At 37.5% G+C, this 25,564-nt stretch overlaps 2 protein-coding genes across 3 annotated transcripts; both read left to right on the top strand.

Annotated features, from left to right (window-relative positions):
* Positions 1-1,219: 1,219 nt before the first annotated feature.
* Positions 1,220-7,211, top strand: LOC121799787 (ATP-citrate synthase beta chain protein 2-like). Its single transcript, XM_042199258.1, has 17 exons — positions 1,220-1,372; positions 2,329-2,447; positions 2,542-2,644; positions 3,321-3,386; positions 3,469-3,592; positions 3,692-3,826; positions 4,064-4,124; positions 4,216-4,292; positions 4,514-4,669; positions 4,768-4,896; positions 4,988-5,120; positions 5,203-5,330; positions 5,455-5,560; positions 5,683-5,759; positions 5,885-5,955; positions 6,065-6,349; positions 6,794-7,211. Exons 2-17 carry the CDS (start codon positions 2,348-2,350, stop codon positions 6,867-6,869), a joined length of 1,827 nt encoding a protein of 608 aa, XP_042055192.1. The 5' UTR covers positions 1,220-1,372; positions 2,329-2,347; the 3' UTR covers positions 6,870-7,211.
* A 5,396-nt stretch (positions 7,212-12,607) lies between these two features.
* On the top strand, positions 12,608-18,246 carry LOC121799786 (phytochrome B-like). 2 transcript variants are annotated; one of them, XM_042199256.1, is made up of 4 exons: positions 12,608-14,951; positions 15,601-16,408; positions 16,673-16,966; positions 17,644-18,246. In XM_042199256.1, exons 1-4 carry the CDS (start codon positions 12,857-12,859, stop codon positions 17,861-17,863), a joined length of 3,417 nt encoding a protein of 1,138 aa, XP_042055190.1. In that variant the 5' UTR covers positions 12,608-12,856; the 3' UTR covers positions 17,864-18,246. The 2 variants fall into 2 exon arrangements, with proteins under 2 accessions (XP_042055190.1, XP_042055191.1); XM_042199257.1 differs by lacking the exons at positions 16,673-16,966; positions 17,644-18,246 and having other exon boundaries at positions 15,601-16,068; positions 16,152-16,398.
* Positions 18,247-25,564: the final 7,318 nt, after the last annotated feature.

The raw sequence follows: 25,564 nt of genomic DNA, 5'->3' as shown, positions 1-25,564 counted from the left end.
AATTTAGGTGCACAACCACTTACATGTGTCAAGTGTGCACCAATCAAGAATATTAGATGACTCTTTTACCCTCACCAAATAAAAAGCAAAGTATACATATCTTTATTTAAAATGATTAATGTGGAAAATTACTAATATACATATCTTTGTGAGGGCCGAGTGGAAAAGAAAGGGCCCTCTTTGATCACATTATATCATGAAAAAACCTAACTATTTATTTACACACATCAAATGTGACATAAAATAATTGCCTGTTGAGTGAGCTTGTGAGCAAAAAATTATACTCTTATAGAAATAAACTAATTTTTTTCATCCATCTATTTAAATAGTTCATATCTATTTATAAAAATCTTTTCTTTATATATTCTACTTTAATTATCATTCATAGGCTCTATCATGCACTATGCTATTTCAACTACTTTTTCTTATTCTCTCTTAGTTTACGCATTAAAACTTGAGGCACGCATCCAATGTTATTCATATATTGATATACCCAACTTGTAAGAGCTTTAGAGTGGATGATTTTATCAACCAAGTTAAATTTTGTCATCGCATTGCATCATAATACCGAAAAGTTTGTGGTTAAAATTCACAATAAAAAAATAAAAAGAATAATAAATCCAATTAATTAAAAGTAAATGAGCTCGAGGGTATTTAAGTAGTTACGTTAAATTTTGATACCTTATTTAACTCGTGAATTTATAATTCTATTTCCAACTCCCATGCAAGTCCAGCCCACCACTATCACCTAACTTTTCCAACCTTCCCACTCTTACAAGCATTCAATTTTAGAAAATAAATACAATAAATACATACTACTAATAGATTAAACAACTAAACACTTGAGCAACTACCCACCAACACATGTGTACATTGAAGTTTATTACACGATACAAGTCAATTAGAGGTGTGCAATAATTTAAATTTCAAACTAATAATTACAATTAGTAAAATAAAGAAACCTTAAATCATCGATTTGAACATTTAAGCTGAAATTAATAATTCAATATTTTTTAGAAAATAAATATACCAACTCGATTCATAAATTCATGTGTGAATAAGAAGTTGGCTTGCTATTTGCTGACTGCCAAATTCACATGGCGGCCACTTAATGGAAATTTGGATATCAATTTGGAAATTAAACATTGAATTTTTAGATCCAAATCAAATAAAATTATTTTATTCAACTGTTGATAGCACACCTTCTATTAACAAACTAACAACCCACTCTTCATTCCCTATATCTGTATATAAATATGTATGCATAGTCACTACAATCCAGCCACCTCCTACTCTTCTCCTACACAGTAACAGATTAGATTTTACTACTGAATCTTCGTCGTAGGCGTTGGAGTTTGATTTGACTGAAAAGGTAGCTGCATTTTCTCGATTTCATTTTTTGGTTTTGTATTTGGTGGAGTTTTGTGATTTATGCCGTTTGTGTTTGATTTTCGGATCTTGCAGATCTGTTTTTATTATATTTTGTTATTTTTATGCTGATTTGTGATTCCTGTTAATGTCCTTTGTGGATAGAGGATTTTGAATCATCGGATCTCAGTTTGATTTTTTAAGTATTATTTGTTGATGTTTTCGAGGAAATCTGTGTTGAATTTTATTTATAGTGTCATTTGAGCTGATGCTTTTTACTCAAGCTGTTTGTGGTGAATTCAGTGGATCGTATGTGTAATTGTATTGGTTTATTGATTTCATAATAGTGTTTATGCCGTTGAAGGTCGAGAATGTGTGAATTCGATTAATGATCTGAGCTGTGCCTGAGAAAGTTTGGATGGAGAGAGTTAGGAATGCATTGAATTTGTTCGAGAATGTGCTAGAATACAAGGATCGGAACAGTAAAGAAGACTTATGTAGTTAGGGAGTGATCTGCTTGAAAATCGATGTTTCTGTTGTTGGAAGTGATGATCATCGTATTAAAGTAGTGTTGGTATTCAAAATAGTGTTCTAGATCTGCTTGCTTGGGGATTTGCGATCGTTTATAGGAAATTTGTCCCATGTTTTATACATGATTGTGATCATGAAAGTAGTGTGTAGATTATTTTACCTTGATCTGTTTAGTAGTAGGACTGGTATGAAAAATGCATGTTGATGCTGCAAATTTGGCATGTTTAACCATATGATAGGATAAAAAAAATGAAACCTCGAAACTGTTTCTTCGTTTATAAGACTCGCTAGAAGGGGTTATATAATAAAAGGTTAGGGAATAGCTGCATATTTTTCCTTCTCATCACTTGGGAGGAAATTGCTGTGCAGCTTTGGTAGCGATTGATTTGGTAATTCTAGCTTGTATTCTGATGTTGTAGTTGCATGCAGGAGGTGTTTTGTCAACACCATGGCGACAGGACAGCTTTTCTCGAAAACCACTCAAGCATTGTTTTATAATTACAAGCAACTGCCGATTCAGCGGATGCTTGATTTTGATTTCCTTTGTGGTAAAAAATTAACTGAACCATTCTATGTCAACTGCTTTTGAGATAAGATGGGGTTCTTATATTAACAATAATTTCTCTTTTTTTGCGAGTTCAGGCAGGGAAACACCATCTGTTGCTGGAATTATAAATCCTGGTTCTGAGGGATTCCAGAAACTATTTTTTGGTCAAGAGGAAATTGCGATTCCAGTCCATTCTGCGTAAGTTTTGCATTCTCTTATGCAGTTTTTGCATTCATCGCCTTGGTTTTAGATGTTAAAGTGGCCTACCTAGAATTTGTATCTGATGCAATATAACAGGCATAAAGATATAATGCCCATGTTTTCAGTTTGTATGAATAAAAGCCATAGAACTTTACCTATGATTTGCTAATGATTGGCATTTGAACATTTTTAAATAAATAAATGCATGTGTATATTTTAGTATGACACCACACCATTCTCTTGATGGGATGGTTAGATAGATAAAACCTAAGCAAACCTTCTTCTACAAGATTACATTTTAGATGTAAATGGGTTTTATATACTTGAAAATGACTAACAAGATATCAATATATAAAAATGTTATACCAAATATGTCCACGTGACAGTTCCAACTCTGTTCTGCTGTAAGATTGAGTCCCTCAACCCCCCAACCCAAGGAAAACAAATAAAAAAAGGGGATTACCATGCTGTAGAGAAGACCATCTTGGCATTATTTAAGGTTTTTACATGTATCTGCAGAAACTTCCTTACCTTAATAGTGAAAATGAGGAGAGCTTCCGTTATATGAATTATTTAAGAATCTTTATGATGGGCTATATTATTGCTCCCCCCTTTTTATCCCCCCTCTCATCAAATCGTAAGACATGAGATTGACTTTACTCTTCTGTTGCAGTATCGAAGCCGCTTGTGCTGCACATCCGACAGCTGATGTTTTCATTAACTTTGCATCATTCAGAAGGTTTGTCTTGCCTATGTCAAAAGATAATGTGCAGATTTCCTGCTTATTTTGTCTTTCTGAAACTGTACTTTCCATCTTGCAGTGCTGCAGCTTCATCTATGGCTGCTCTGAAGCAGCCAACAATCAAAGTTGTGGCCATTATAGCTGAAGGTGTCCCTGAGTCTGACGCCAAGCAGTTGATTGCATATGCCAAAGCAAACAACAAGGTAAACTATTTTGTTGTCTTCCGGAGTTTATCATTTGAACTCTATTTCGTTTCTTTATTTAGAGCAGTATATATTAATTGCAAACGTGAACTTGGTTAGGTTGTCATTGGTCCAGCAACAGTCGGAGGTATTCAAGCTGGTGCATTTAAGATCGGTGATACTGCTGGGACAATTGATAATATTATACAGTGCAAGCTGTACAGGCCGGGGTCTGTTGGCTTCGTATCAAAATCTGTGCGTGACCATTGCTTAGCCTCCTTTTGCTATGATTCATATACTTTCCATCTGAAGTACAAAGATATATCTTGCATATATAGTCAACCAGTTTAATACCTAAGTTATTATCAGCCAATTACTTGATATGTTGAATCTCTTGGCATACTCCCTGCTACATCTGAATTTAAGTATCTACGATGGAAGCATGTTTCATGATATTCACTGCAGCTTCTAACTTTTATGTCTGAACTACAGGGTGGAATGTCTAATGAATTATACAACACAATTGCTCGTGTCACGGATGGGATATATGAAGGTTGGACAGTTTTCTCTACTGTATTCTAATCCCATTTAGTTGCTTTTGTTGTGTAAAATAGTCTAAATCCATGTGTATTATGACTCGATAGGTATTGCAATTGGAGGAGACGTTTTTCCTGGCTCAACACTTTCTGATCATGTCTTGCGATTCAACAACATTCCTCAGGTATTAAACACCCACACCCTGCTGCAGTTGTTTTCTTATCGTCTTGGTTTGAAGTTGCCCTTGAAGTAAAATTAATAAACAAACTCGGTTGTGCTAGTTCCTTTTGGGAATTGGTATGGTCTGAAAGATGCAGAATATGTCTTTTACATTGTCAGTCACTTTATTAGAAGTGGTCACATCTTTATACTTTGGTTTAATTCTGGTTTATTGAACAAAACTAGGTTAAAATGATAGTTGTTCTCGGGGAGCTTGGTGGACGTGATGAATATTCCCTAGTTGAAGCCCTTAAACAGGGGAAAATCAGTAAACCAGTCGTTGCATGGGTCAGTGGAACTTGTGCTACACTCTTCAAGTCAGAAGTACAATTCGGTCATGCGGTAAGCTAATACCTTAAGTTCATGCTTGTAGAGCCGTGATTTAGAGCATTCTACGACGTGGGATATATATCTCAGACTCTGTTATTATTTGTAATCAGGGGGCAAAGAGTGGTGGAGAGATGGAATCTGCACAGGCCAAGAATGAAGCACTCAGAGAAGCTGGAGCTGTTGTTCCCACTTCTTTTGAGGCATTTGAAGGTACAATCAAGGAAGCATTCGAGAAATTGGTATGTACTTGGTAATTGCTTAATGCTTAAGCTAGAAATTATTCTTCTTTCTATTCGGCATATGGCTTAAATGCTTGGTTCTTTATATTAGGCCGAGGCAGGAAAGATTTCCCAAGTAAAGGAAGTAAAACCCCCTCAAATACCGGAGGATCTTAGCAGTGCCATTAAGAGTGGAAAAGTTCGAGCTCCAACACATATTATTTCGACAATCTCTGATGATAGAGGTACGAGGGTGTTCTCTAGGGTGTACATGCTATATTACTGATATCTATTTGAGTGCCTAAACTCGACTCTTTCAAATGGCAGGTGAAGAGCCAATGTATGCTGGTGTCCCTATGTCATCCATTGTTGAACAAGGATTAGGTGTTGGTGACGTCATCTCTTTGCTGTGGTTCAAACGAAGCCTCCCACGTTACTGCACACGCTTTATTGAGGTATTCTTTACTATCTTTTGTATTGACCTGACTATCATTGCAATCAATCCCAAGAGGGGGTTTTGTTTTCCTTTTCATTTGTTGTTTGAATTTACACCTCGACTAATATACGGTTTCATGTCAGATTTGTGTCATGCTGTGTGCTGACCATGGTCCCTGCGTCTCTGGTGCTCACAACACCATTGTTACAGCCAGAGCTGGAAAAGACCTCGTTTCCAGTCTTGTCTCAGGTAGGTCGCAGATCTATCTCTGCTCAGTGCTCACATAACAAAAGAAAAATAGTCCTGTCAAAACAGCTAGGCTTTTGAGGTTTTATCTCATGGTCAATGAGTAATCTGTCGTTGCAAAACAGGTTTATTGACAATTGGACCACGATTTGGTGGTGCTATTGATGATGCTGCTCGTTACTTCAAGGATGCTTATGACAAGGTGAGTTTCCACACAAGTGACAAAAACAATAAGCTTCTCCTGTATTGTGTTTTAAGTGAGCTTGTACCTTCTCTTCCCCGACCTTTCTTGGATATGAAGCATGTTGACATGGTTTCTCCTCTCAGGGTCTTACTCCTTATGAGTTTGTCGAAAGCATGAAAAAGAAGGGCATTCGCGTTCCTGGCATTGGGCACAGGTAACATTAACAAGATCCTCGATATCTCAGTTTTGTTTTCGTGTCTTTAAGTTTTACTTTTCTCCAAATTTGACCTGGAATATAAATTACGTTTCCATGGTTTCAACAGAATCAAGAGGGGTGACAACAGAGATAAGAGAGTCGAGTTACTTCAACTCTTTGCACGCACCAACTTTCCATCTGTGAAATACATGGAATATGCAGTTGAAGTCGAAACCTACACCCTTTCAAAGGCGAACAACCTAGTCCTCAACGTCGATGGTGCCATTGGTTCCCTATTCTTGGACCTTCTTGCTGGTAGTGGCATGTTCACAAAGCAAGAAATTGATGAGATTGTTGGCATTGGCTACCTCAATGGCCTCTTCGTGCTGGCTCGTTCCATAGGTCTCATTGGGTGAGTTTTACTTCTCCATTTTTAGGAACTCTTATCTAGAGCTGTCAAACCCAATCCAGTCCAGCCTGAGCCCGTGGGGCCAAAGGTAGAATCTGGACCGGGCTGATAAAAATCCGCTGGATCTAACAAAAACATGGCCTAGCTCAACCTAAAAATCGGGCTTTTTCGGACCAAATGATATGTTTTGGACTTTCCCTATTCTGAGCCATACCTAAAAATGTGGCCTAGTCCGTCTCAAGATCAGGTCGGTCTTTCGGGCCAGCCCAGTTCTGATATGAGACTGTTTTCAGGTCATGATCCAGATCAAATATTACAAAACACCATAAAATAACAAAAATGCCATTGATTATGAGCTTAGCTTTACTTATTTGACTGCATTTCATCTTCTTCAAGCTGCAACACAACAATATTCATCTGATCATTCCGTTTTTCTCCGATTATCAGGCACACTTTTGACCAGAAGCGACTGAAACAGCCTCTCTACCGTCACCCATGGGAAGATGTGCTCTACACCAAGTAAACATACATTTCAATGCCTGCCTAGAGCAATGAGCATTACTGTTCAAAGTTTTCCTGTTGTCAATTCATTGTGTCGATTTTTCGGTTTTCGTGCTGGCCAAAATTTGCCATGGATCAGAATGTGCCGTAGGGGAGGAAACTTGCCTTTATCGGGATGTTCTTGTGCTGTAGTCATTAAGAAAATCAAATAGAAAATCATAATCTCAGGTGTGCTACTAGTTTTGATGTATCTTAACTTGGGAGTGTCTGCAGTTTATGCTTCTCTCTCCACATTGCTTATTGTTGTCACTCTTTAATAATACAATAACATCTTTGTTGGTATAATATTCTTCTATATATTCAATCTTGTCTTGTAATGATTTTACAAATTCTAGGAGCTAATGATCATATAGACATAAATAATTTCTTTCGAATAAATTTATCTTATAAATTCAGATATTCATAATTTATTTCAAATAAATTAATCTTATTCTCGAATGAATGAATGTACATATTTATTACATTGTACTCTAGTTTCAAAGTAAACTCCACTAAACTAGTACTCCTAATAAATTACTCCCTCTGTCCCGTTACAAGTGAGACGTTTCTTTCTGACCGTTGTTTTACGAAAATAATAATAAATAGTTAAATTGGAGAGAAAGGAAAGTAAGAGAGAGAATAATATAAAAGAGAGTCGTATATACAATATTATCTTATTTAGTATACTTTATCTCTAGTTTAACTATTTAGTTACTTATAACTATTACTAACAGTCTAGCTCATTAGGTTATTAATAATCTTATGCACGAGATAACAAACTAAGTAGTGTCGAAATCAATCTTGAACTGTTATATTCACGAGCTTTCACAATTAAGATTGGACGAATAATTATAAAAATAATTTCTCCAAAAAAGTTTGTAGACAAAATGGTAGGTCCATGAGAATTTAATTTCATAAATGTTGGACCTCACCTAGGACTAGGAATGGGATAAGATCACAAAAGTAAATATTTACCTTTAGCTAGAGTAAGACTTCTTGTTGTATTTTATATTTTATTTCAATATATACATAATCACAATATATTTTTTGGTTAGCTTAGCTATGCTATTTGTCATTTATAATACCTCTCAAGAAGAAAATTATTCGACCTGGTTTTTACATGGTTTTGGATTTAATGAGGGCAACCAATAATACTTCACTGCCACTCTCCCCTCATTACACACTGAACAATTTTATAAAACATGCGTCAAATTATACAAGTACCACTATTTTTTAATTTAGTTAAAAGTAAAAATTAGCTAACTTTATTTTCTCAATATGCAAACCACTTGACTTGAAAATGTATAAATGTCCTTTATTTAAAATAATTTTCTTTTTAATTATTTTTTTTTCTTTTTATATCTTGTCGATCTTGTTGTCACAGCAACCACAATTGTCAATACTCTCTTTTAACACTTGTGTTTTGTAGCTTCGAATGTGCTTGCACCCAAATCATAAATTCTAATCATGTATACCCAACTTGTTAGCAACTGTCCTCGATATTGCACGCACGTGTTTAATATAACGATATGAATTAACTGATCTTATACCAACGTACTGAACTTGCATGAAGCTGCCCTCAATAGTGCTTGCCTATGTTGATATGTATGATATGAATTCGACCAATTCATAGTGTTGCCTTTCTAGTTTCTATGATGAAGTTTTATCCTTGTTGGGAACTCAGTTTTCGAATACACCTTTAGGCCATGTTTGGTTGGCGGGAAAGTAAAGTTGGCAGGGAAAATTATTCTTGGGAAAATGAATCCCGGGAATATGATTTCTAATAACTTTACTTTCCCGTGTTTGGAAAATATCAAGATTTGAAAGTATATATTTGATTTAAACACTAAACTAAAAATATACTTATCATTTTTTATTTATAAAAAATAATAATATATATTATTTAATAAATTATTAATTACAAATGATTATAATTATATTATTTTATTTATTATTACGATGAATAGTTTAAATATGGATTATACATCATAATATATAATAATATAATAATAAATAAGATTATTATTATTATCATTATATTTACTTAATTTTTAATTGAATAAATTTTATAATTTAAAATTTCACTACAATTTTATTGTTAATTACTAATTTATAAATGAATAATTATTATATTATTATATAATTATAATTATATTTAATTATTTAATAAATTATTATTATTATTATGATAATAAAAATAAAAATAAATATTAATAATATAGTTATAATTATGATAATTTGAATTATAATTATTTATTATCCTGAAATTAAGTATGGTTTATACTTTTAAATTATTTTTAAAACATTGTAATAAATAATAACAATAATAATGATGATGATAATAATAATAATGATAATAATAATAATAATAACAACAATAATAATAATAACAACAATAATAATAACAATAATAATAATAACAATAATAATAATAATAATAATAATAATAAACTGTACTATATTGCATTAAATATGTAAGAATCCTAAAACTGGGAAAAAGAATACCTAAGAAAAGTTAGGATTTAGAATCCTAGAAAGTTGTACTAACTTTCCTTGTTTCATGATTTTGATTACTTTCCCAACTTGATTAAAAATGGAAACAAACACAGGAATTTAAAATTTAAAAAATCAGATTACTTTCTCAGACAGAATCCTGGCAACCAAACATGGCCTTAGGGTATTCACTATAAGCCGGACACTTCCAATAGCCCCGTCACTTTTTTTTGTCCACAGTCCCAGTTTATTTATCGGCGCCCACAAAAAAAAAGTGTCCGCAGCTATCAGTGGCGTATCCAGGATTTTGGATTCGGGGGTACGAAGAAATATCTGAACAATCTTTTTCCTTGTCTTAAATACAAATGTCTTGTATAGACGCGAATATAACGACTAAACAAGAAATTATATAGTTTAGAACTAAATTTTTTGGACATAAAATATTTGAGAAGTTTAAATCACTTTTTATAAGATAATAGTAGTACTAGTTTTTAGAAGTGAACCTTGTGAAAATAAATAATTTAAGCAAAATATCTATAATTTTAGAAAATAAAAATATAGATATTTTATTAGGTATAAAATTTTCATATAGATATGAATATAATTGCTACACCATAGTGTATAAGTAATTTTTTTTATTAGTTGAGAATTTGATCAAGAAGTATATAAACTTATTATTTCTATTGTTTTAGCAAACAAAAAAAAGTAGATCTATTCTTTCAATTGTTTGAAAAAACTAAAAAAAAGTAAATCCATTATTTTAAAGAAGAAAAAGGTTATAGAAATTTTAATTATTTGAATATAATAAAACATGAAAAAAAGTAAACAAATTGTATTTTAACAAAACAGAAAAAGATTTGAAATAAGTAAAATGATATAGAAACTTTAATCGTTAGAATAAATGAATCGAGAAAAAAAGGTATAGAAATCAAAACATAAAAGAATTGAGAAAAAAAGGTGTTAGAATAAATGAATCGAGAAAAAAAGGTATAGAAATCAAAACATAAAAGAATTGAGAAAAAAAGGTATAGAAATCAAAGAATGAAGGAAAAAAGGCGCAGAAATCAAAACAAAAAATATGAGTTAAGCAACTATGGGGATTTGAACTCAAACCCTAAGCTTTGAAAATGGAAAGCACAACCACTTGGCCAAAGAAGCCTTTTAAATAAATTATCTCAATAAAAGGTATTAGTATTCGAATTTGGGGGTACAGTTGTAACCCCTTGTTCCAAGGTGGATACGCCACTGGCAGCTATAAGCCGGACACTTCCAATAGCCCGCCAATTTTTTAGCCACTTTTCATTTTATTTCATTTTCGTTTATTTTAAATCAATTGTAATTAAAATTATCGGAATGTAAATAATTAGAAAGCGAGGTAATACTGAAATGTAAAAAAAGTATTGAGACCAAGTATTCCATAATACAATGAATATTTGGTCCCAATACTTTTTTTACATTTTAGTATTATCTCTGTTTCTAATTGTTTACATTTCGATAATTTTAATTACAATTGATTTAAAATAAACGAAAAATGAAATAAAATGAAAAGTGGCTAAAAAAGTGGCGGGCTATTGGAAGTGTCCGGCTTATAGCTACGGACACTTTTTTTTGGAAGTGTCCGGCTTATAGCTGCGGACATTTTTTTTAGAGTAGTGCTAAATGGCCACATTATGGCCAGCCATAATATTAAAAAATTATTAAAATTATGTGTAATTAATACAGTTCATGAAATTTATGCATCTAGAGAGTAGCAATTTTTTAAAGACTAATATACCCTTAAATATTAAATACTACTTATGTAGAAGTAAAATAAATTTTAAGGACATTATATTTATAAATATTATTAAGTGACACAATATACTTCTACGACAAAATTGCAAGGAGGCTTTATGTTATAAACAAATTCTCAAATTCAAATTCTCTTTTTTTCAATTTACATTAACTGAATTAATCCCAAAATGATAATTACGAAAAATAAATTTATAATTTTAATCAATTTCAACTACACTAGTAATATTTAATTCTAACAACATAATCTATCGTAATTAAAGACATGCATTGATAATGAAATTTACGCAACAACAATTATTTAATCTTCCCATAATTGGATAAATTCTTTTAATTAATAACTAAAAATTTAATTTTAACTAATTTTTTATTTAAAATACATTTAATCATAATATTCAAGTAACGTATAAATATTAGTATTAATAAAAATATTATTTAATATTTTTCGAAGAAGTGTACTTCAATATTAAAAATTTAATGTCATATTTCGATACTATAAATTAATTTATTATATATGTATAATATTTATAATTTATAGTATATAAATTTATAATATAATTTATTGTACATAAATATTATAATAGATTTTTGTAATACTTCATGATATAGAGGTGTATATATACTATTTAGTGTATACATTGTAGTATTGCTAGTTAAGAAATATATTCTACTATAAATTCAAATGTTGTGTTTTTTATTCATTTTTAGTTATAGAAAAAATGGACAAAAATGACGTTTGACTTTTAAGCAACTTATTAAAGTAATGAGTCCTGTAACTTTTACCAGGGAAGTTTTGATTGATCTCTTATTAAATCAATTTATTCTTAATTCAATTTTCTATGTGAAGATTAAATTGAGTTGATATTCAAATGTTGGATCGATACATAGTTAAAATAGATGTTTTAATTAATTTTATATTGAATTGATAGTTTCAAATAACCTTAAATTTTTGAAAAAAGTATAAAAAAATTTTAAGCATATTACTACTATAGTATTAGATAACTTCATCATTATCTTATTGATTATATATTATGGAGTATAGTAATAACTAAATTAAAATAACTATTACTCCATTAAGATGATACAATTATAATAAAAATAAAAATAAAGTAGTAAAAAAGTTGAGTAACAAATTACTCTAAAAAGAATGGAATAAATGAATTAAAAAGAAACTACAATTAAAGACTAAGGCTAAGGGTAATATTGTCAATTGAATTAAGCATTAAATGAGACAATTAAATTATTAATATCCAAAAATACATATATTTACTTAAATGTCATTTATGGCCAGCCACATTATGGTCACATAGCTTTATCTTTATTTTATGGGTGCGGACAAATAAACTGGGGCGGTGGAAAAAAAAATGATGGGGCTATTGGAAGCGTCGGGCTTGGCTTATAGTGGACACCTGCGACTGTTAACGGCACGGAAAACAAGAAGCTGCATCAAAACAAAACCCACTCGAGAAAAAAATTCCTTGAAAATATGATCTATCCCATGATTCCTTTCCCCTTTATTCTGCAATCCTCAATCCATAATTTCTCGACTACGAAAAAGAGCTGATCCCAAAGATTTCGACAAAATGAATGGCAAGCAAGCACGGTCACATGTATATGATCTAGACTGATCGCCCAATTCAGCTCAATTTCTCCTGAATTCGAGCATCTGAACACAAGGTGTTTGATGAAATGTCTACCTCAGAAAGCAAGGAGATTAACCGAAATCAGAGCTCCGCAGCTCAATCCTCAGCTGCAGGAGAGCAGCGCCGCAATTCCCCCACGAATAAGGGTAAGGGCGGCGATTCAGTCAGCAAGGCTATGGCGCAGTACACCGTGGACGCGAGGCTGCACTCGGTTTTCGAGCAATCCGGTGAGTCTGGGAGATCCTTTGATTACACTCAAAGCTTTAGAACCGGCAATCAATCCGTCTCCGAGCAGCAGATCACAGCTTATTTCTCGAAAATTCAGCGCGGAGGTCACATTCAGCCGTTTGGCTGTATGATAGCCGTCGATGAACGGAGTTTTCGCGTCATTGCTTACTCGGCAAATGCCTGCGAAATGCTGTCCTTGATGCCTCAGTCAGTTCCAAGTCTTGAAAAGCTCGAAACTCTGACAATTGGCACTGATGTCAGGAGCTTCTTCACTCCTTCGAGCTCGGTTCTGCTCGAGAGGGCGTTTGGGGCGCGGGAGATCACTTTATTGAATCCAGTCTGGATTCATTCCAAGAACTCCGGGAAGCCCTTTTACGCGATTTTGCATAGGATAGATGTAGGGATAGTGATAGATTTAGAGCCTGCTAGGAAAGAGGACCCTGCTCTTTCCATAGCTGGAGCTGTACAGTCTCAGAAGCTTGCTGTGAGAGCCATTTCACATTTGCAGTCTCTCCCTGGTGGGGACATTAAGCTTTTGTGTGACACGGTAGTTGAGTGTTTGAGGGAGCTAACGGGGTTTGATCGGGTTATGGTTTATAAGTTTCATGAGGATGAGCATGGTGAGGTTGTGGCGGAGTGTAAGAGAGCTGATTTGGATCCATATCTTGGATTGCATTATCCCTCAACGGACATTCCTCAGGCTTCGAGGTTTCTTTTTAAGCAGAATAGAGTTAGGTTGATTGTAGATTGTTCAGCTAAGCCGGTCACAGTTATTCAGGACGAGGCATTGATGCAGCCTTTGTGCTTGGTAGGTTCAACACTGAGGGCGCCTCATGGTTGCCATGCTCAGTACATGGCGAATATGGGGTCGGTTGCTTCTTTAACTTTGTCCGTTGTTATCAACGGAAACGACAAAGATGGTGTTGGAGGGAGAAACACAATGAGGCTATGGGGATTGGTTGTTGGTCATCACTCTTCTGCTCGCTATATCCCATTCCCTCTTCGTTATGCTTGTGAGTTCCTAATGCAGGCTTTCGGACTTCAACTGAACATGGAGCTACAGTTGGCATCACAGTTTTCGGAGAAGCGTGTTTTAAGGACGCAGACTTTGTTGTGTGATATGCTGCTTCGAGATTCTCCTAGTGGGATTGTTACACAGAGCCCTAGCATTATGGATCTCGTGAAATGTGATGGGGCAGCTCTTTACTACCAAGGGAGGTATCACCCTTTGGGAGTCACACCTACTGAGGTGCAGATTAAGGATATTCTGCAATGGTTGCTGGCGTCTCACGAGGGTTCGACTGGTTTGAGCACGGTTAGTTTAGCTGATGCAGGGTATCCTGGGGCTGCCTCTTTAGGCAATGCTGTGTGTGGAATGGCTGTTGCATATATCACTTCACGGGATTGCTTGTTCTGGTTTCGTTCCCATACTGCGACGGAGATGAAATGGGGCGGAGCAAAGCATCATCCGCAGGATAAAGATGACGGCTTGAGAATGCATCCTCGCTCCTCATTCAATGCGTTTCTAGAAGTTGTTAAGAGCCGGAGTCTTCCATGGGAGAATGGGGAGATGGATGCAATTCACTCTCTCCAACTAATTTTGAGAGAGTCATTTCAAGATGGCTACGGAAGCAATTCTAAGGCGGTTGTAGCGAGACAGGGAGAGGACTTGGAGTTACAAGGGATTGAGGAGATTAGTTCTGTAGCCAGGGAAATGGTTAGGTTGATAGAGACTGCAACGACTCCTATATTTGCCGTTGACTGTGAAGGCCGCATAAATGGGTGGAATGCAAAAGTTGCTGAGTTAACCGGACTATCCGTTGAGGAAGCAATGGGGAAGTCCTTGGTTCACGATCTTGTTCATGAAGAATCCGAAGAAGTGGCTGACAAATTTCTGTTTCATGCTCTTAGAGGTAATCATCAGTAACTCTTTTTTAGCTTTGATCCATAGGATGTTCCCCTTTTTTATTACTAATTACTAAATTATCCTTAAAACATAAAAGCAAGCTTATAATAGATGGGAAATGATATGTTGCATACCTTATGTGAGCACCAAGCTCGTTTTAGCCACGTTTAGTGTTGTTTGATTTGTTTTATACATTTCGTTTACTTTCAATATATTTCATAAAAATCAAAGCTTAATTTGTCATCTATTCATTTATTTGAAGTTATAGATAAAACAAACTAATCGTGCTTTGATTTTATAAAATTGCAAAATAAAAAATGTCAATACTAATTTTTAATACATTAGAATCAAACTAAATGTATAAAACAAAACAAACAATGCTAAACGTGCCTTAAACGAGCATGGTGCTCACGGATGATGCCCACTCAAGGTATGTATCATATCATTTCCCTAGAATAGATATAATCAAAAAAATTAAGCATAGAGAGTTTACGATGGAAAGAGATGAGTGTGATATAGTAACATGCTATTACACTATCGCCCTTTAGATCAAATACATAATAGGGATATAATAGGCAAATCAACTTTTGTAAATAGGGCTCATATATGATAGGTATAGGTTTTGTCGTAATGCTCTTATACCATAAGTAATGCAGGCAAGGAAGAAAAGAATGTAGAATTAAAGTTGAGGACATATGGTACTGAAACAAGCAAGAAGGCTATATATTTGGTGGTCAATGCTTGTTCTAGCAGGGATTATACAGACAAGATAGTTGGTGTGTGCTTTGTTGGTCAGGATGTCACGGGTCAGAAACTGGTGGTCGATAAGTTTATCAATATTCAAGGCGATTACAAGGCAATTATACACAACCCGAACACTCTAATTCCACCTATATTTGCTTCGGATGAGAACACATCTTGCTATGAGTGGAACACCGCTATGCAGAAGCTGACCGGGTGGAGTAGGGAGGACATCATTGGAAAGATGTTGGTCGGGGAGATATTTGGGAGTTGTTGTCGGCTCAAGGGACCGGATACGTTGACAAAATTCATGATTGTCTTGCACAAAGCACTCGGAGGTCAGGATACGGACGAGTTCCCGTTTTCCTTTTTTGACCGAAGTGGTAAGTATGTAAATGCTCTGTTGACTGCCAACAAGAGGGTGAATGCAGAGGACCATATTGTCGGAGCCGTTTGTTTCTTGCAGATTGCAAGTCCCGAGCTGGAACATTCCATCAGAGTCCAGAGGCAAAAGGAAAAGAACAGTGTTTCAAAGATGAAAGAGCTCGCTTACATTTGTCAGGAAATTAGAAATCCATTAAGTGGTATACGTTTTGCTAATTCGGTTCTGGAAAGCACGAATTTGACAGAAGACCAGAAACAGTTTCTTGAGACCAGTGCTGCGTGTGAGAGGCAGTTATTAAAGATTATGAAGGATGTTGAACTTGAAAAAATTGAGGATGGGTACGTTTCTTAGAATGTTTGTGTTGAGTTTTGATTTTAGTCTTAAACTCAGGCATAAGAGAGCATAGAATTTACTAAATATTTTCCTTATCACTGATGGCTTCATAGATTTTGAAAAAAAAATTAACGATTATTTTGTTATTTTGGGTAAAAGCTTATCTTTCTATTTTTGTTGCTGATAGACTTGTTTCTTTTGACTTTTATTGAAGCTTGTTATAGTTTTTGTCTTCTTGGTTGTGTTGAACTGGACTCATCTTTTGTTAGTTCAATGGAGCTCGAGAAAACTGAGTTTCTACTTGGGAGTGTAATCGATGCTGTTGTTAGCCAAGCAATGTTTTTGCTTAGAGAAAGAGGTCTGCAGTTGATCCACGATATACCAGAGGAAGTCAAGACACTCGGAGTGTATGGTGATCAATTTAGAATTCAACAAATCTTTGCTGATTTCTTACTGAACATGGTACGGTATGCACCAACCTCAAAAGGTTGGATAGAAATGCAACTCAGTCCAAACTTGAAGCAAATTTCTGAATCAATTGCCACTGTGCACATTGAATTTAGGTAATGACAACTTTTCGTTGCTAATCTCGTTTATTATCATCTTCTCAGCATTTTACTCACATGAAATCACTTTTTTACTTTTATTCAAGTATCCTCCCTGGTATTGGCACATTAGGTAGCCCAGCTGTTTCCTGACAGTCACTATTCGAGATAATTATTAGTTGCGAGTATAACCTCTATGTCTTAAGATGTGTGGCTTGGTCTGATATATTCAATTTGATGAACTTTTGAAGTAAATAAAAATTCCAGAAAATATGAATTCATGTGGATGTAGGTTATGATAACAGTTTGGATTTTGGGATGTTTAGGTTGGTATAATTGAATATCACAATTCACAACGCCTTCAACATGACACAAGTACTCAAATATTACCATGGTGGTTGATATATGAAATTGTGTAGTTTCTACCTAGGAAATTTGAACCTTGGCCTGTTTTCTGATTAGCATGAACTATATTCACCATAATGAGTGAACTGTATGCTGCATCTTGTTTTGAAATTGTTTTGAGTTTTCATAGTTTGACAGAACTTAGTCCGACGTTTGACTTCCTCGTTGGATAGCATTTTGGTGCCATAGATTTGACAATCTCCTTCACAACCTTTGAGTGATTGGCAATACATATTGATTGTACATTTGACTCAAGTTTTCATTATCTTAATTTTCTTTATATGGTGAAGGATAACGTGCCCTGGCGAAGGTCTTCCTCCTGAACTCGTCCAAGACATGTTCCAAAACGGGCGATGGGCAACTCAGGAAGGCCTAGGATTGAGCATGTGCAAGAAACTCTTGAAGCTTATGAATGGAGAAGTTCAATATATCAGAGAATCAGACAAATCTTTTTTTCTCATCGTACTCGATCTTCCTATGTCCAGCAGGGCCTTAATGTGTATCGACTGATTTGGAACGATGGCATCCCACACTCAACCTCTGAGACTTTGCACGCCGGGCTCTTGAGGAGACGCATTGTCGAGCTTTCACCTTCCAGGTCATTTTTGCCAACTTCAAAATTTTGTTGATACACACCGAATATGAGAGGGGAGGCAAAAGATGATCGCATGTGTGATGTGTGTGTATATATATAATAATATATTTTGCTTTTATTGTGAAGAGGTAGAGTAATATGCTAAATGTTGGCTATACCTATACATTGATAAATGTTGGCTATACCTATAGCATCTTTGTAAGAATTAGTGGTGTTCCTTTTTTTCCATGAGACCTAAATGTTATATTTTCGTTATATTCATATTTTTAATTCGTAACATCTATTAATATTTGGGGCATGTACTACTATTACAAATACACACCAAGGAATGGAAGGTCAAGAAAAACAATGCTTTTTTATTGGTTGTGCTTGGTTAGTGAATTAGAAACATTTTGATTTTATATAGTATATTGTCGGGCTATGATTCATCCTTATATAATGGGTTGAACTAGTTTTCTTTGTGAATGTTATTTTGATGCTAAACGAATTTCATAGTATAAGAATTGGGATATATGGTTGTATTATAAGCACTATCTGGATATCTATAATTCAATTTCAAATGAGGTATAAACACATCAAAATGAAATTAAAATTCCAAAATTATTATATTTTGCATGTTCTCCCGTGAAAGGATAGAGTCAAGTATCGACATGAAGCACTTGTTTTTACAGCAATAAATGTGTGGAGCTACATACCACAAAACTTTTGGCTTTCCAAATGCATGTGAACCATATTAATGAAGTTTTTTCTTGTTATACTCAGTGTAATATCTCATAGGTACAGCCTTTCTGCATATTAGAAAAAATATCGTTTTATAAAGGTTTATGGCTTAGATTCACAATTATATCTTTACCTCTTCTAGTTTTTCTTAAAATTTACTTTTAATTATAAAATCACATGTAGTGAAAAAAGACATTGAATAGAATTCACACGCTAGGGATGATGATTTTCCGAATTGTGACGATCATGGCGCTCCGATTAGTTAGATATGATTGTTGTGGAAGACAAAATAGGGCACATGTTTTTCAATGGTGCGGAATTGCACCCGAATTTCACTGAAGATTCTGAAGAAGGAGGTTTGAAACAAACAATTTCGTTTGTAAATTTTTGGCCAAAACATTTTTAATCCAAAAAGATTGAAACATTAGGTGTTCTTTGCAAATATCCTTAGGATGAGAAATTTTCATTTAAACTCTAAAACCTTGAAACAAAATTTTATATTTTCCTATTTGTTTTTTATTTTTGCATAAGTACGAATAATAATTTAATACTCCTTGTTAAATAAATACTACCAATAATAATTATAATTAATAATAGTGATAATCATACAAAAAACTATTTTAGTATTATTATAATGAGTATTAATAATAAAATTCATGTTAATAATATAATATAATCATATAACAACAATATTAAATAATTAGAAAAAAAAATAAATAATTCTGATAATAGTATTACAAAAATAGCTACAGTAATAGTAAACACTAATCAACTAATTCAAATGACACAAACGTTAAATAATAATTATTCAAAATTATATTTTTATTTTACTATTATTGTTATTGATGGATCCGCGAATTTTTGATGTTAGCAAATGCTGGTAGAGAATGAAAATACAGACACAAAGAATTTACGTGGTTCGATTTACTGAAGTAAATCTACGTCCACGGGAAAAAGGGAGGGCAAGATTGTATTGCTTGATCTGTTTTCTACAGCTTACAAATACAAACTTGCTATTTGCTATATGGTGTTTTATCTCTAGAGAGCTTAACCTCCTCATATCAGATCTAAGTTCCATTTATATCTTGGACTAAGATCGTGGCTTGCATCACCACCCTAAGTCGTGGATGTCGTGTAGGTCATGGCCTAAGATCGTGGATGTAGCGTAGGTCATGGCCTACGATCGTGGCCTGAGTTGACACCACGTGGTAGTGGGTGTGTTGGACATCCTGTATGGGTCCACTAACTCCTTGTTCGGTCGAATACTGAGACCGAACTGCTTTGGTTGCCGATCTGAGAGTAGAGCTTGATGCCGACCTGAGAGCAGAGCTTGATTGGTTGGCTTTTACCGAGCTGTAGGCTGAGGCCGAACTCTTTGGTAATGCCGAACTCATACTCCTGCTTGGGCTTTGGGCTGATGGGCCGTCATTGCTGTTGGGCTTGTTTAGTACGCACCCCATCACTACCCCCCCCGAAAAGCGAAGTGAATCACTTCGGCGAAGCGAGTCACTTCGGCATTCTGGAATACGGGGGGAGGCTGAAGTCGGGGGACGTGCCCTGCGCGTGACTGCATTAAATGCGGCATTAAATGCGACAGTAAAATCTGGCCGTCGAATCCTGAAAAGGTGGGATATGAAACGGTGCGATGATTTGAAATCTTTTCCAAATCTGATAAATACCGCCTTTCTTCATCATTTGAACACCTTTGCTATTGGCTTCTTCTGCACTCTCTATCTTTTGCGTGAAAAATTTCCTTCCGCTTTCAAAAATTTCTTCAGGATTTCTTCAAACTTTCAAAGAGTAAGAACCATGTCTGCTTCTTCTTCGTCTGAGTCTGGTAGCGGTAGAAAAGGGGGTAAGGGGTCTTCTAGCCGGAAAGAATCCGGGGAGAAGACCGTAGAGTATTTTCACAGTATCTTGAGTAAGGATACTGTGATATCCCTTTACGAAAAATACTCTTTTCCTGGGGGGAAGGCGGTGGTTCCCGACGATGATCATAGGGCTAACGATCCGCCGGAGGGTTATGCCACCGTTTACGAAGCCTGCTTAGAATGCGGGCTTCGTTTCCCTCTTCCCCCACCTTTTGTAGAGTTTCTTGATTTTTTTCAACTCCCTTTAGGTCAGGTGACTCCGAATTCTTGGAGGCACTTGTCGGCTTTTGCTGCCGAACTCCGTAGGTTAGATAAGGATCTGTCTCTGCGGGCAATCCTTAATTTTTTCCAATTTAAAAGGAAGGGATCTTGGTTTTACTTGATCCCCTTACAGCCTTTTAGGGCATTCTGCAAAACCAAGTGGCCGAAATGGCAAAACCGCTTCTTTTTTTATAATAGGACAGCGGCTCCGGGCTTCCCCTGGAGAGGGCCGAAGTCCGTGATTCCTCACCCTCGGTTAGAACCATTGGCCGAGCTCGATGACGAGCTCAACAAGATTCCCATAGTTAGGAAACAATACACGGAGTCTGAGCTCGTCAAGGGCGACGTCGTGTTCGACATCTCGTCTTCGGACGAAGAGGCCGAGGGTGAGGATTTCTCTTTACCTTTATGTTCTACTGCTTTAACGAAGAAAACTAACCTTGCTTTCTTGCTTTTTGGCAGTGTACATGCTGAACAAGGCTACCCGAAAATCTTCGGAGTCCAAGGAGCCGGAGAGGCCGAAAACCGCCAGCTCGGCGTCTGATGCCGAGAGGACTCCGAAAAGGCAAAAAACCTCTTCGGATCCGAAGAAGCCGGAGTCAACTTCGGCAAAGGGGAGGGGGAAGGCCCAGAAGCCCCCGAGAGCGCCAGAGAAAGACGCGGTCTTGGCGCCTCCTTCGGAACATATCTGTGAGCCGTTTTTATGGCCCACGGACTTCGCCGAGGTGAATTCTCTTCTTGATTTTCTGGCCTTGCTTTTTTTTTTCTGTATTTTTTGTGGTCCCTTTGTTGACTTTTTTCTTTATTCATTTTCAGAGGAACGATATGCTCTCCAAGCTCGTCGCCGTCGAACTCTCCAAAGCGTCCAATGACTATGCCGAGATGCAGAGGAAGTTGGCAGCTGCTTGTCATCGGGCCGAACAGGCTGAGGCTAACTTTGAGAAGGCCAGAGCTGCTAGGATTTCGGCCCAGGATGAAGCTCAGTTTGCCAAAAACCAGCTCGTCATCCAGCGAGAGCAGGCGAAGCGGAGCGATGCTGCTGCCGTGGTTGCCCAAGGGGAGGCTCTCCGTGTTTACACGGAGAAACTCTTTTTGAGCAGCCAGTTCTCGGCCTTTGTCGGTAGCCTGGTAAGGCTAATTGCCGATAAGGGCGAGCAGGGGGCCGACGTCGTGCTGCCTCTGTACAGCCGAGAGATAGCAGCTCGGCTTCAGAATCTGCCGCTCCTTGAGGAGCTCGCTTCATCTTCGGTCCTGCTTTCTGCAGACCGAGTCCGGAGTTGTCGAGCTGATCGGGACGAGAACCTGGAGGCTATCTTTGCCTCCGTGGGACCCGTTTCACCCGCTTCGACTTACAACGGAGAGGGTGAGGCCGAGCCGCTGGAGCGGGAGGCCGAAGTCGATCAGGCCGGGCATCCGGAGAAGGAGGCCGATCAGGAGGCGGAGGCGAGGCCGGCAGGAGGCGAGGCCGAGGCTGAGGTAGCCCAGGAGAAGGAAGCTGTACCAGACCGAGGAGCCGGAGACGAAGCAGGCGGAGTATGATTTCGTCTCCCTTCTCTTAGTCTAGTTTCTTCCTTGTAAAATGGCCTTGAAGCCCTAGTGTAAAAAATTTTCCTTGTGAATGAAAAATTCTCTACATTTGTCTTCGTATAGCTTTTCGTACTCGCCTTTATTCCTGTTGTATTTTACTATCTGCTCGGTATAGCTGCCGAACTAATATAGCTGCTTTGTACCCAAGGAGATGGAGATACTTCACTGGAAACGGCTGTACTCTTCGGCTTTGGACGAAGCTGAGAGAAGAGCTATAGCCGATCAGACGAAGAATGACGAGCTTCTGGCTCGTTTAGTGAAGCTGGAGGCCGATATCAAGGACTTAGAGTCCGATAAGAAAGATCTGGAGGCCGAGCTGAATACGGCCATTGCTGAGAGGACTGCGTATGAGGATTACATCCGTGTGCGCGGGGGAATGACCATATCAGAAGTTCAGGAACGAGTTGACGAACTGTGGGAGGAGTATAATGTACTCCGGAGGAACAATGCGCTGGAGAGCTCGGCTTGCCAACAAGTCGTGAAATCATTGCGGCGCTGGGCTTCTCGGTACGACATTGTTCTTGCCCGGCGTCCCTCAATTGAGAGATTCCTCCGGCATATCGCGCCAACAGATGCTCGCACTCCAGATCAAACCTCTGGTTCCCTTGTTCAAAATCCTACTCCCAGCCAACAACGAACTCCGGAACAGCCGGAAACGTCAAGACGAGAACGGGCTCAGGAGCAACCGGAATCGTCAAGACGGGGACGGACTGAAATTCGCCGAGGAGTTGTGACTATGAGCGAGCAAGATCAGCAGATGCTTATTGCAGAGACTCTTCATCGCCGAGGTGTTAGGACTTCTCGGGCTCGGGGAAGAGGCGTTGGGTCGAGGATAGCATCTCGTCGACCTGCTTATTCTTCATCTGCTCGGAACAACCGAACTCGGCTTCCAGAGGATTTTGCAGATAGGTGGCTTAACTTCAGCAACCCTGGACAGTAGAATAGTCCTTTGTAATAGCGTAACGCCATTTTGTAGGGTAGCGGAGTTGTATGCTGAACAAGATTTGATAAATGAAATTTTGTTTTCGCTTCTAACACTGTATTTACAGCTTAGCGAAAAAATTTCATCGTACTTGTCCTCGGTCTTATGAAGTAAATTTCTTTGACCGGACTTGGTCCTTGGTCTGATGAAATAAACATCTTTGACCGGACTCGTCTTTGGTCTGATGAAATAAACATCTTCGACCGGACTCGTCTTTGGTCTGATGAAATAAACATCTTTGACCGGACTTGGTTTGTGTTCTAATTTGGCGATTTTTGTCGCCGGGATCGAACTTTCCCTTGTCCTAATTCGGCGAGTTTTATCGCGTGGATCGGACTTTCCCAGTTAACCGAAGTGGTCTTATGCAGTAAACCTCTTTGACTAGACATGGTCGTCCCCGGTCTTATGAGGTAAACTTCTTTGACCGAACTTGGTCGTCCTAATTCGGCGAGGTTTATCGCGTGGATCGGACTTTCCCTAATTGCAGTTCGTTTCAGACGAAGTGCTTATTAAGCTGAATTGCGGTCTTGTATCCTCCTTGGAAGCTTGGACTCACAATAGTCTTTAATAATCGATCTAAAAAGGGGATCAGTCTTTAAAGAACGATATACCTTGGTACCATTTGTAAGAGACGACAAGCACATAGAGACAAAACACATAGGGAAAAAATGAAAAAGACGAAGGAAAAAAACTTTAAACCTTTTTTTTTTAAAACGACAAGTAAAAGGTACAAGTAAAAAACAAACAAATAAAAACACATACCCCTATGACCGAACTAGACACGAGACGGACTGACCGGACTTTGTCTCTTACAAGTGGAACTTCTTGAGGTTGGAGACGTGCCATGTTCGGGGTACTTGTTCTCCTGACATGTGAGTCAATTTATAAGACCCTTTGCCGAGGACTTCGGACACCCGATATGGACCCTCCCATGTGGGTTCGAGTTTGCCCAGCTTTTCTGCTCGGCTTACTTCGTTGTTTCTCAAGACGAGATCTCCCACTTGAAATTGAAGCTTTTTCACCCTTTGGTTATAATACCGGGCTACTTGCTCCTTATACTTGGCTGCTTTTATGCACGCCAATTCTCTTCTTTCTTCGGCGAGATCTAGTTCTGCTCTCAGTCCGTCGTCATTCATTTCTGAGGAGAAATTTAGGGTTCGGGGACTGGGTACGCCGATCTCCACCGGAATTACGGCTTCAGTGCCGTACACCAGGCTATACGGAGTTTCACCGTTGGAGGTTTTGGGTGTAGTTCGGTAGGACCATAGGACTTGAGGGAGATTTTCTACCCATTGTCCTTTGGCTTGTTCTAACCGAGCTTTTAACCCTTTCACCAGAATCCGGTTCGTTACTTCCGTTTGTCCGTTTGCTTGGGGATGGGAGACCGAAGTGAACCGCTGTTGAATGTTCAGCTCTTGGCACCAATTCTTGAACGTCTTGTCGGTGAACTGAGTCCCATTATCCGAGATGAGGATGTGGGGTATGCCAAATCGGCACACTATGTTCTTCCAGACGAAGTCCAATGCCTTTGAGCTCGTTATCGTAGCTAATGGTTCAGCCTCCACCCACTTCGTGAAGTAGTCCACGGCAACGATAAGGAATTTCATTTGCCGAGGAGCTTGAGGAAGTGGTCCCACTATGTCTATGCCCCATTGCATGAAAGGCCAAGGGCTTTGCATAGTGTATAGATCGGTCTGCGGCATCCTTGGGACATTTGCATGAATTTGGCACTTCGTACACTTCTTGACGAGCTGCACTGCCTCTTGTACCATGGTTGGCCAATAATATCCCCATCTCAGAACTTTTTTAGCTAAAGCTCTGGCTCCGATGTGGCTACCGCACGATCCTTCATGAACTTCTCTGAGGATGTAGTCCGTCTCTTCTGGTCCTACGCACCGCAATAACGGCTGGAGGTAAGACTTTCTAAAGAGGACTCCTTCATGAAGTTCGTACCGAAGAGCTCGGCACGTGATCTTCCGAGCTTCTCTCTTATCCTCGGGCAATTGTCCTTGATCCAGATACTGCAAGATCGGCGTCATCCAGTTCGGCGAGCTGGATACAGAATGTACCTCGGCTTCATCAATGCTTCGATGCATTAATTCTTCCGCCTTTGAGCTCGGATCTGAGGCCAACTTACTTAAGGTATCTGCTCGGCTATTTTCCGCTCTGGGAATGCGGATTATCCGAAAATAGGA

Source organism: Salvia splendens, chromosome 4 (genome assembly GCF_004379255.2).
Source record: "Salvia splendens isolate huo1 chromosome 4, SspV2, whole genome shotgun sequence".
In the NCBI taxonomy this organism is placed as follows: domain Eukaryota; kingdom Viridiplantae; phylum Streptophyta; class Magnoliopsida; order Lamiales; family Lamiaceae; genus Salvia; species Salvia splendens.
The sequence above is the reverse complement of the archived record's forward strand: the minus strand, read 5'-3'. Positions and strand labels throughout refer to the sequence as shown.

Bases quoted from the DNA above. Each gene is read 5' to 3' on its own strand.
- LOC121799787 (XM_042199258.1), top strand. From the start codon at position 2,348: ATGGCGACAGGACAGCTTTTCTCGAAAACCACTCAAGCATTGTTTTAT. The intron at 2,448-2,541 runs GTAAAAAATTAA...TTGCGAGTTCAG, and splicing joins TGATTTTGATTTCCTTTGTG to GCAGGGAAACACCATCTGTT. The intron at 4,670-4,767 runs GTAAGCTAATAC...ATTTGTAATCAG, and splicing joins AAGTACAATTCGGTCATGCG to GGGGCAAAGAGTGGTGGAGA.
- LOC121799786 (XM_042199256.1), top strand. From the start codon at position 12,857: ATGTCTACCTCAGAAAGCAAGGAGATTAACCGAAATCAGAGCTCCGCA. The intron at 16,409-16,672 runs GTACGTTTCTTA...ATCTTTTGTTAG, and splicing joins CTTGAAAAAATTGAGGATGG to TTCAATGGAGCTCGAGAAAA. The intron at 16,967-17,643 runs GTAATGACAACT...TATATGGTGAAG, and splicing joins ACTGTGCACATTGAATTTAG to GATAACGTGCCCTGGCGAAG.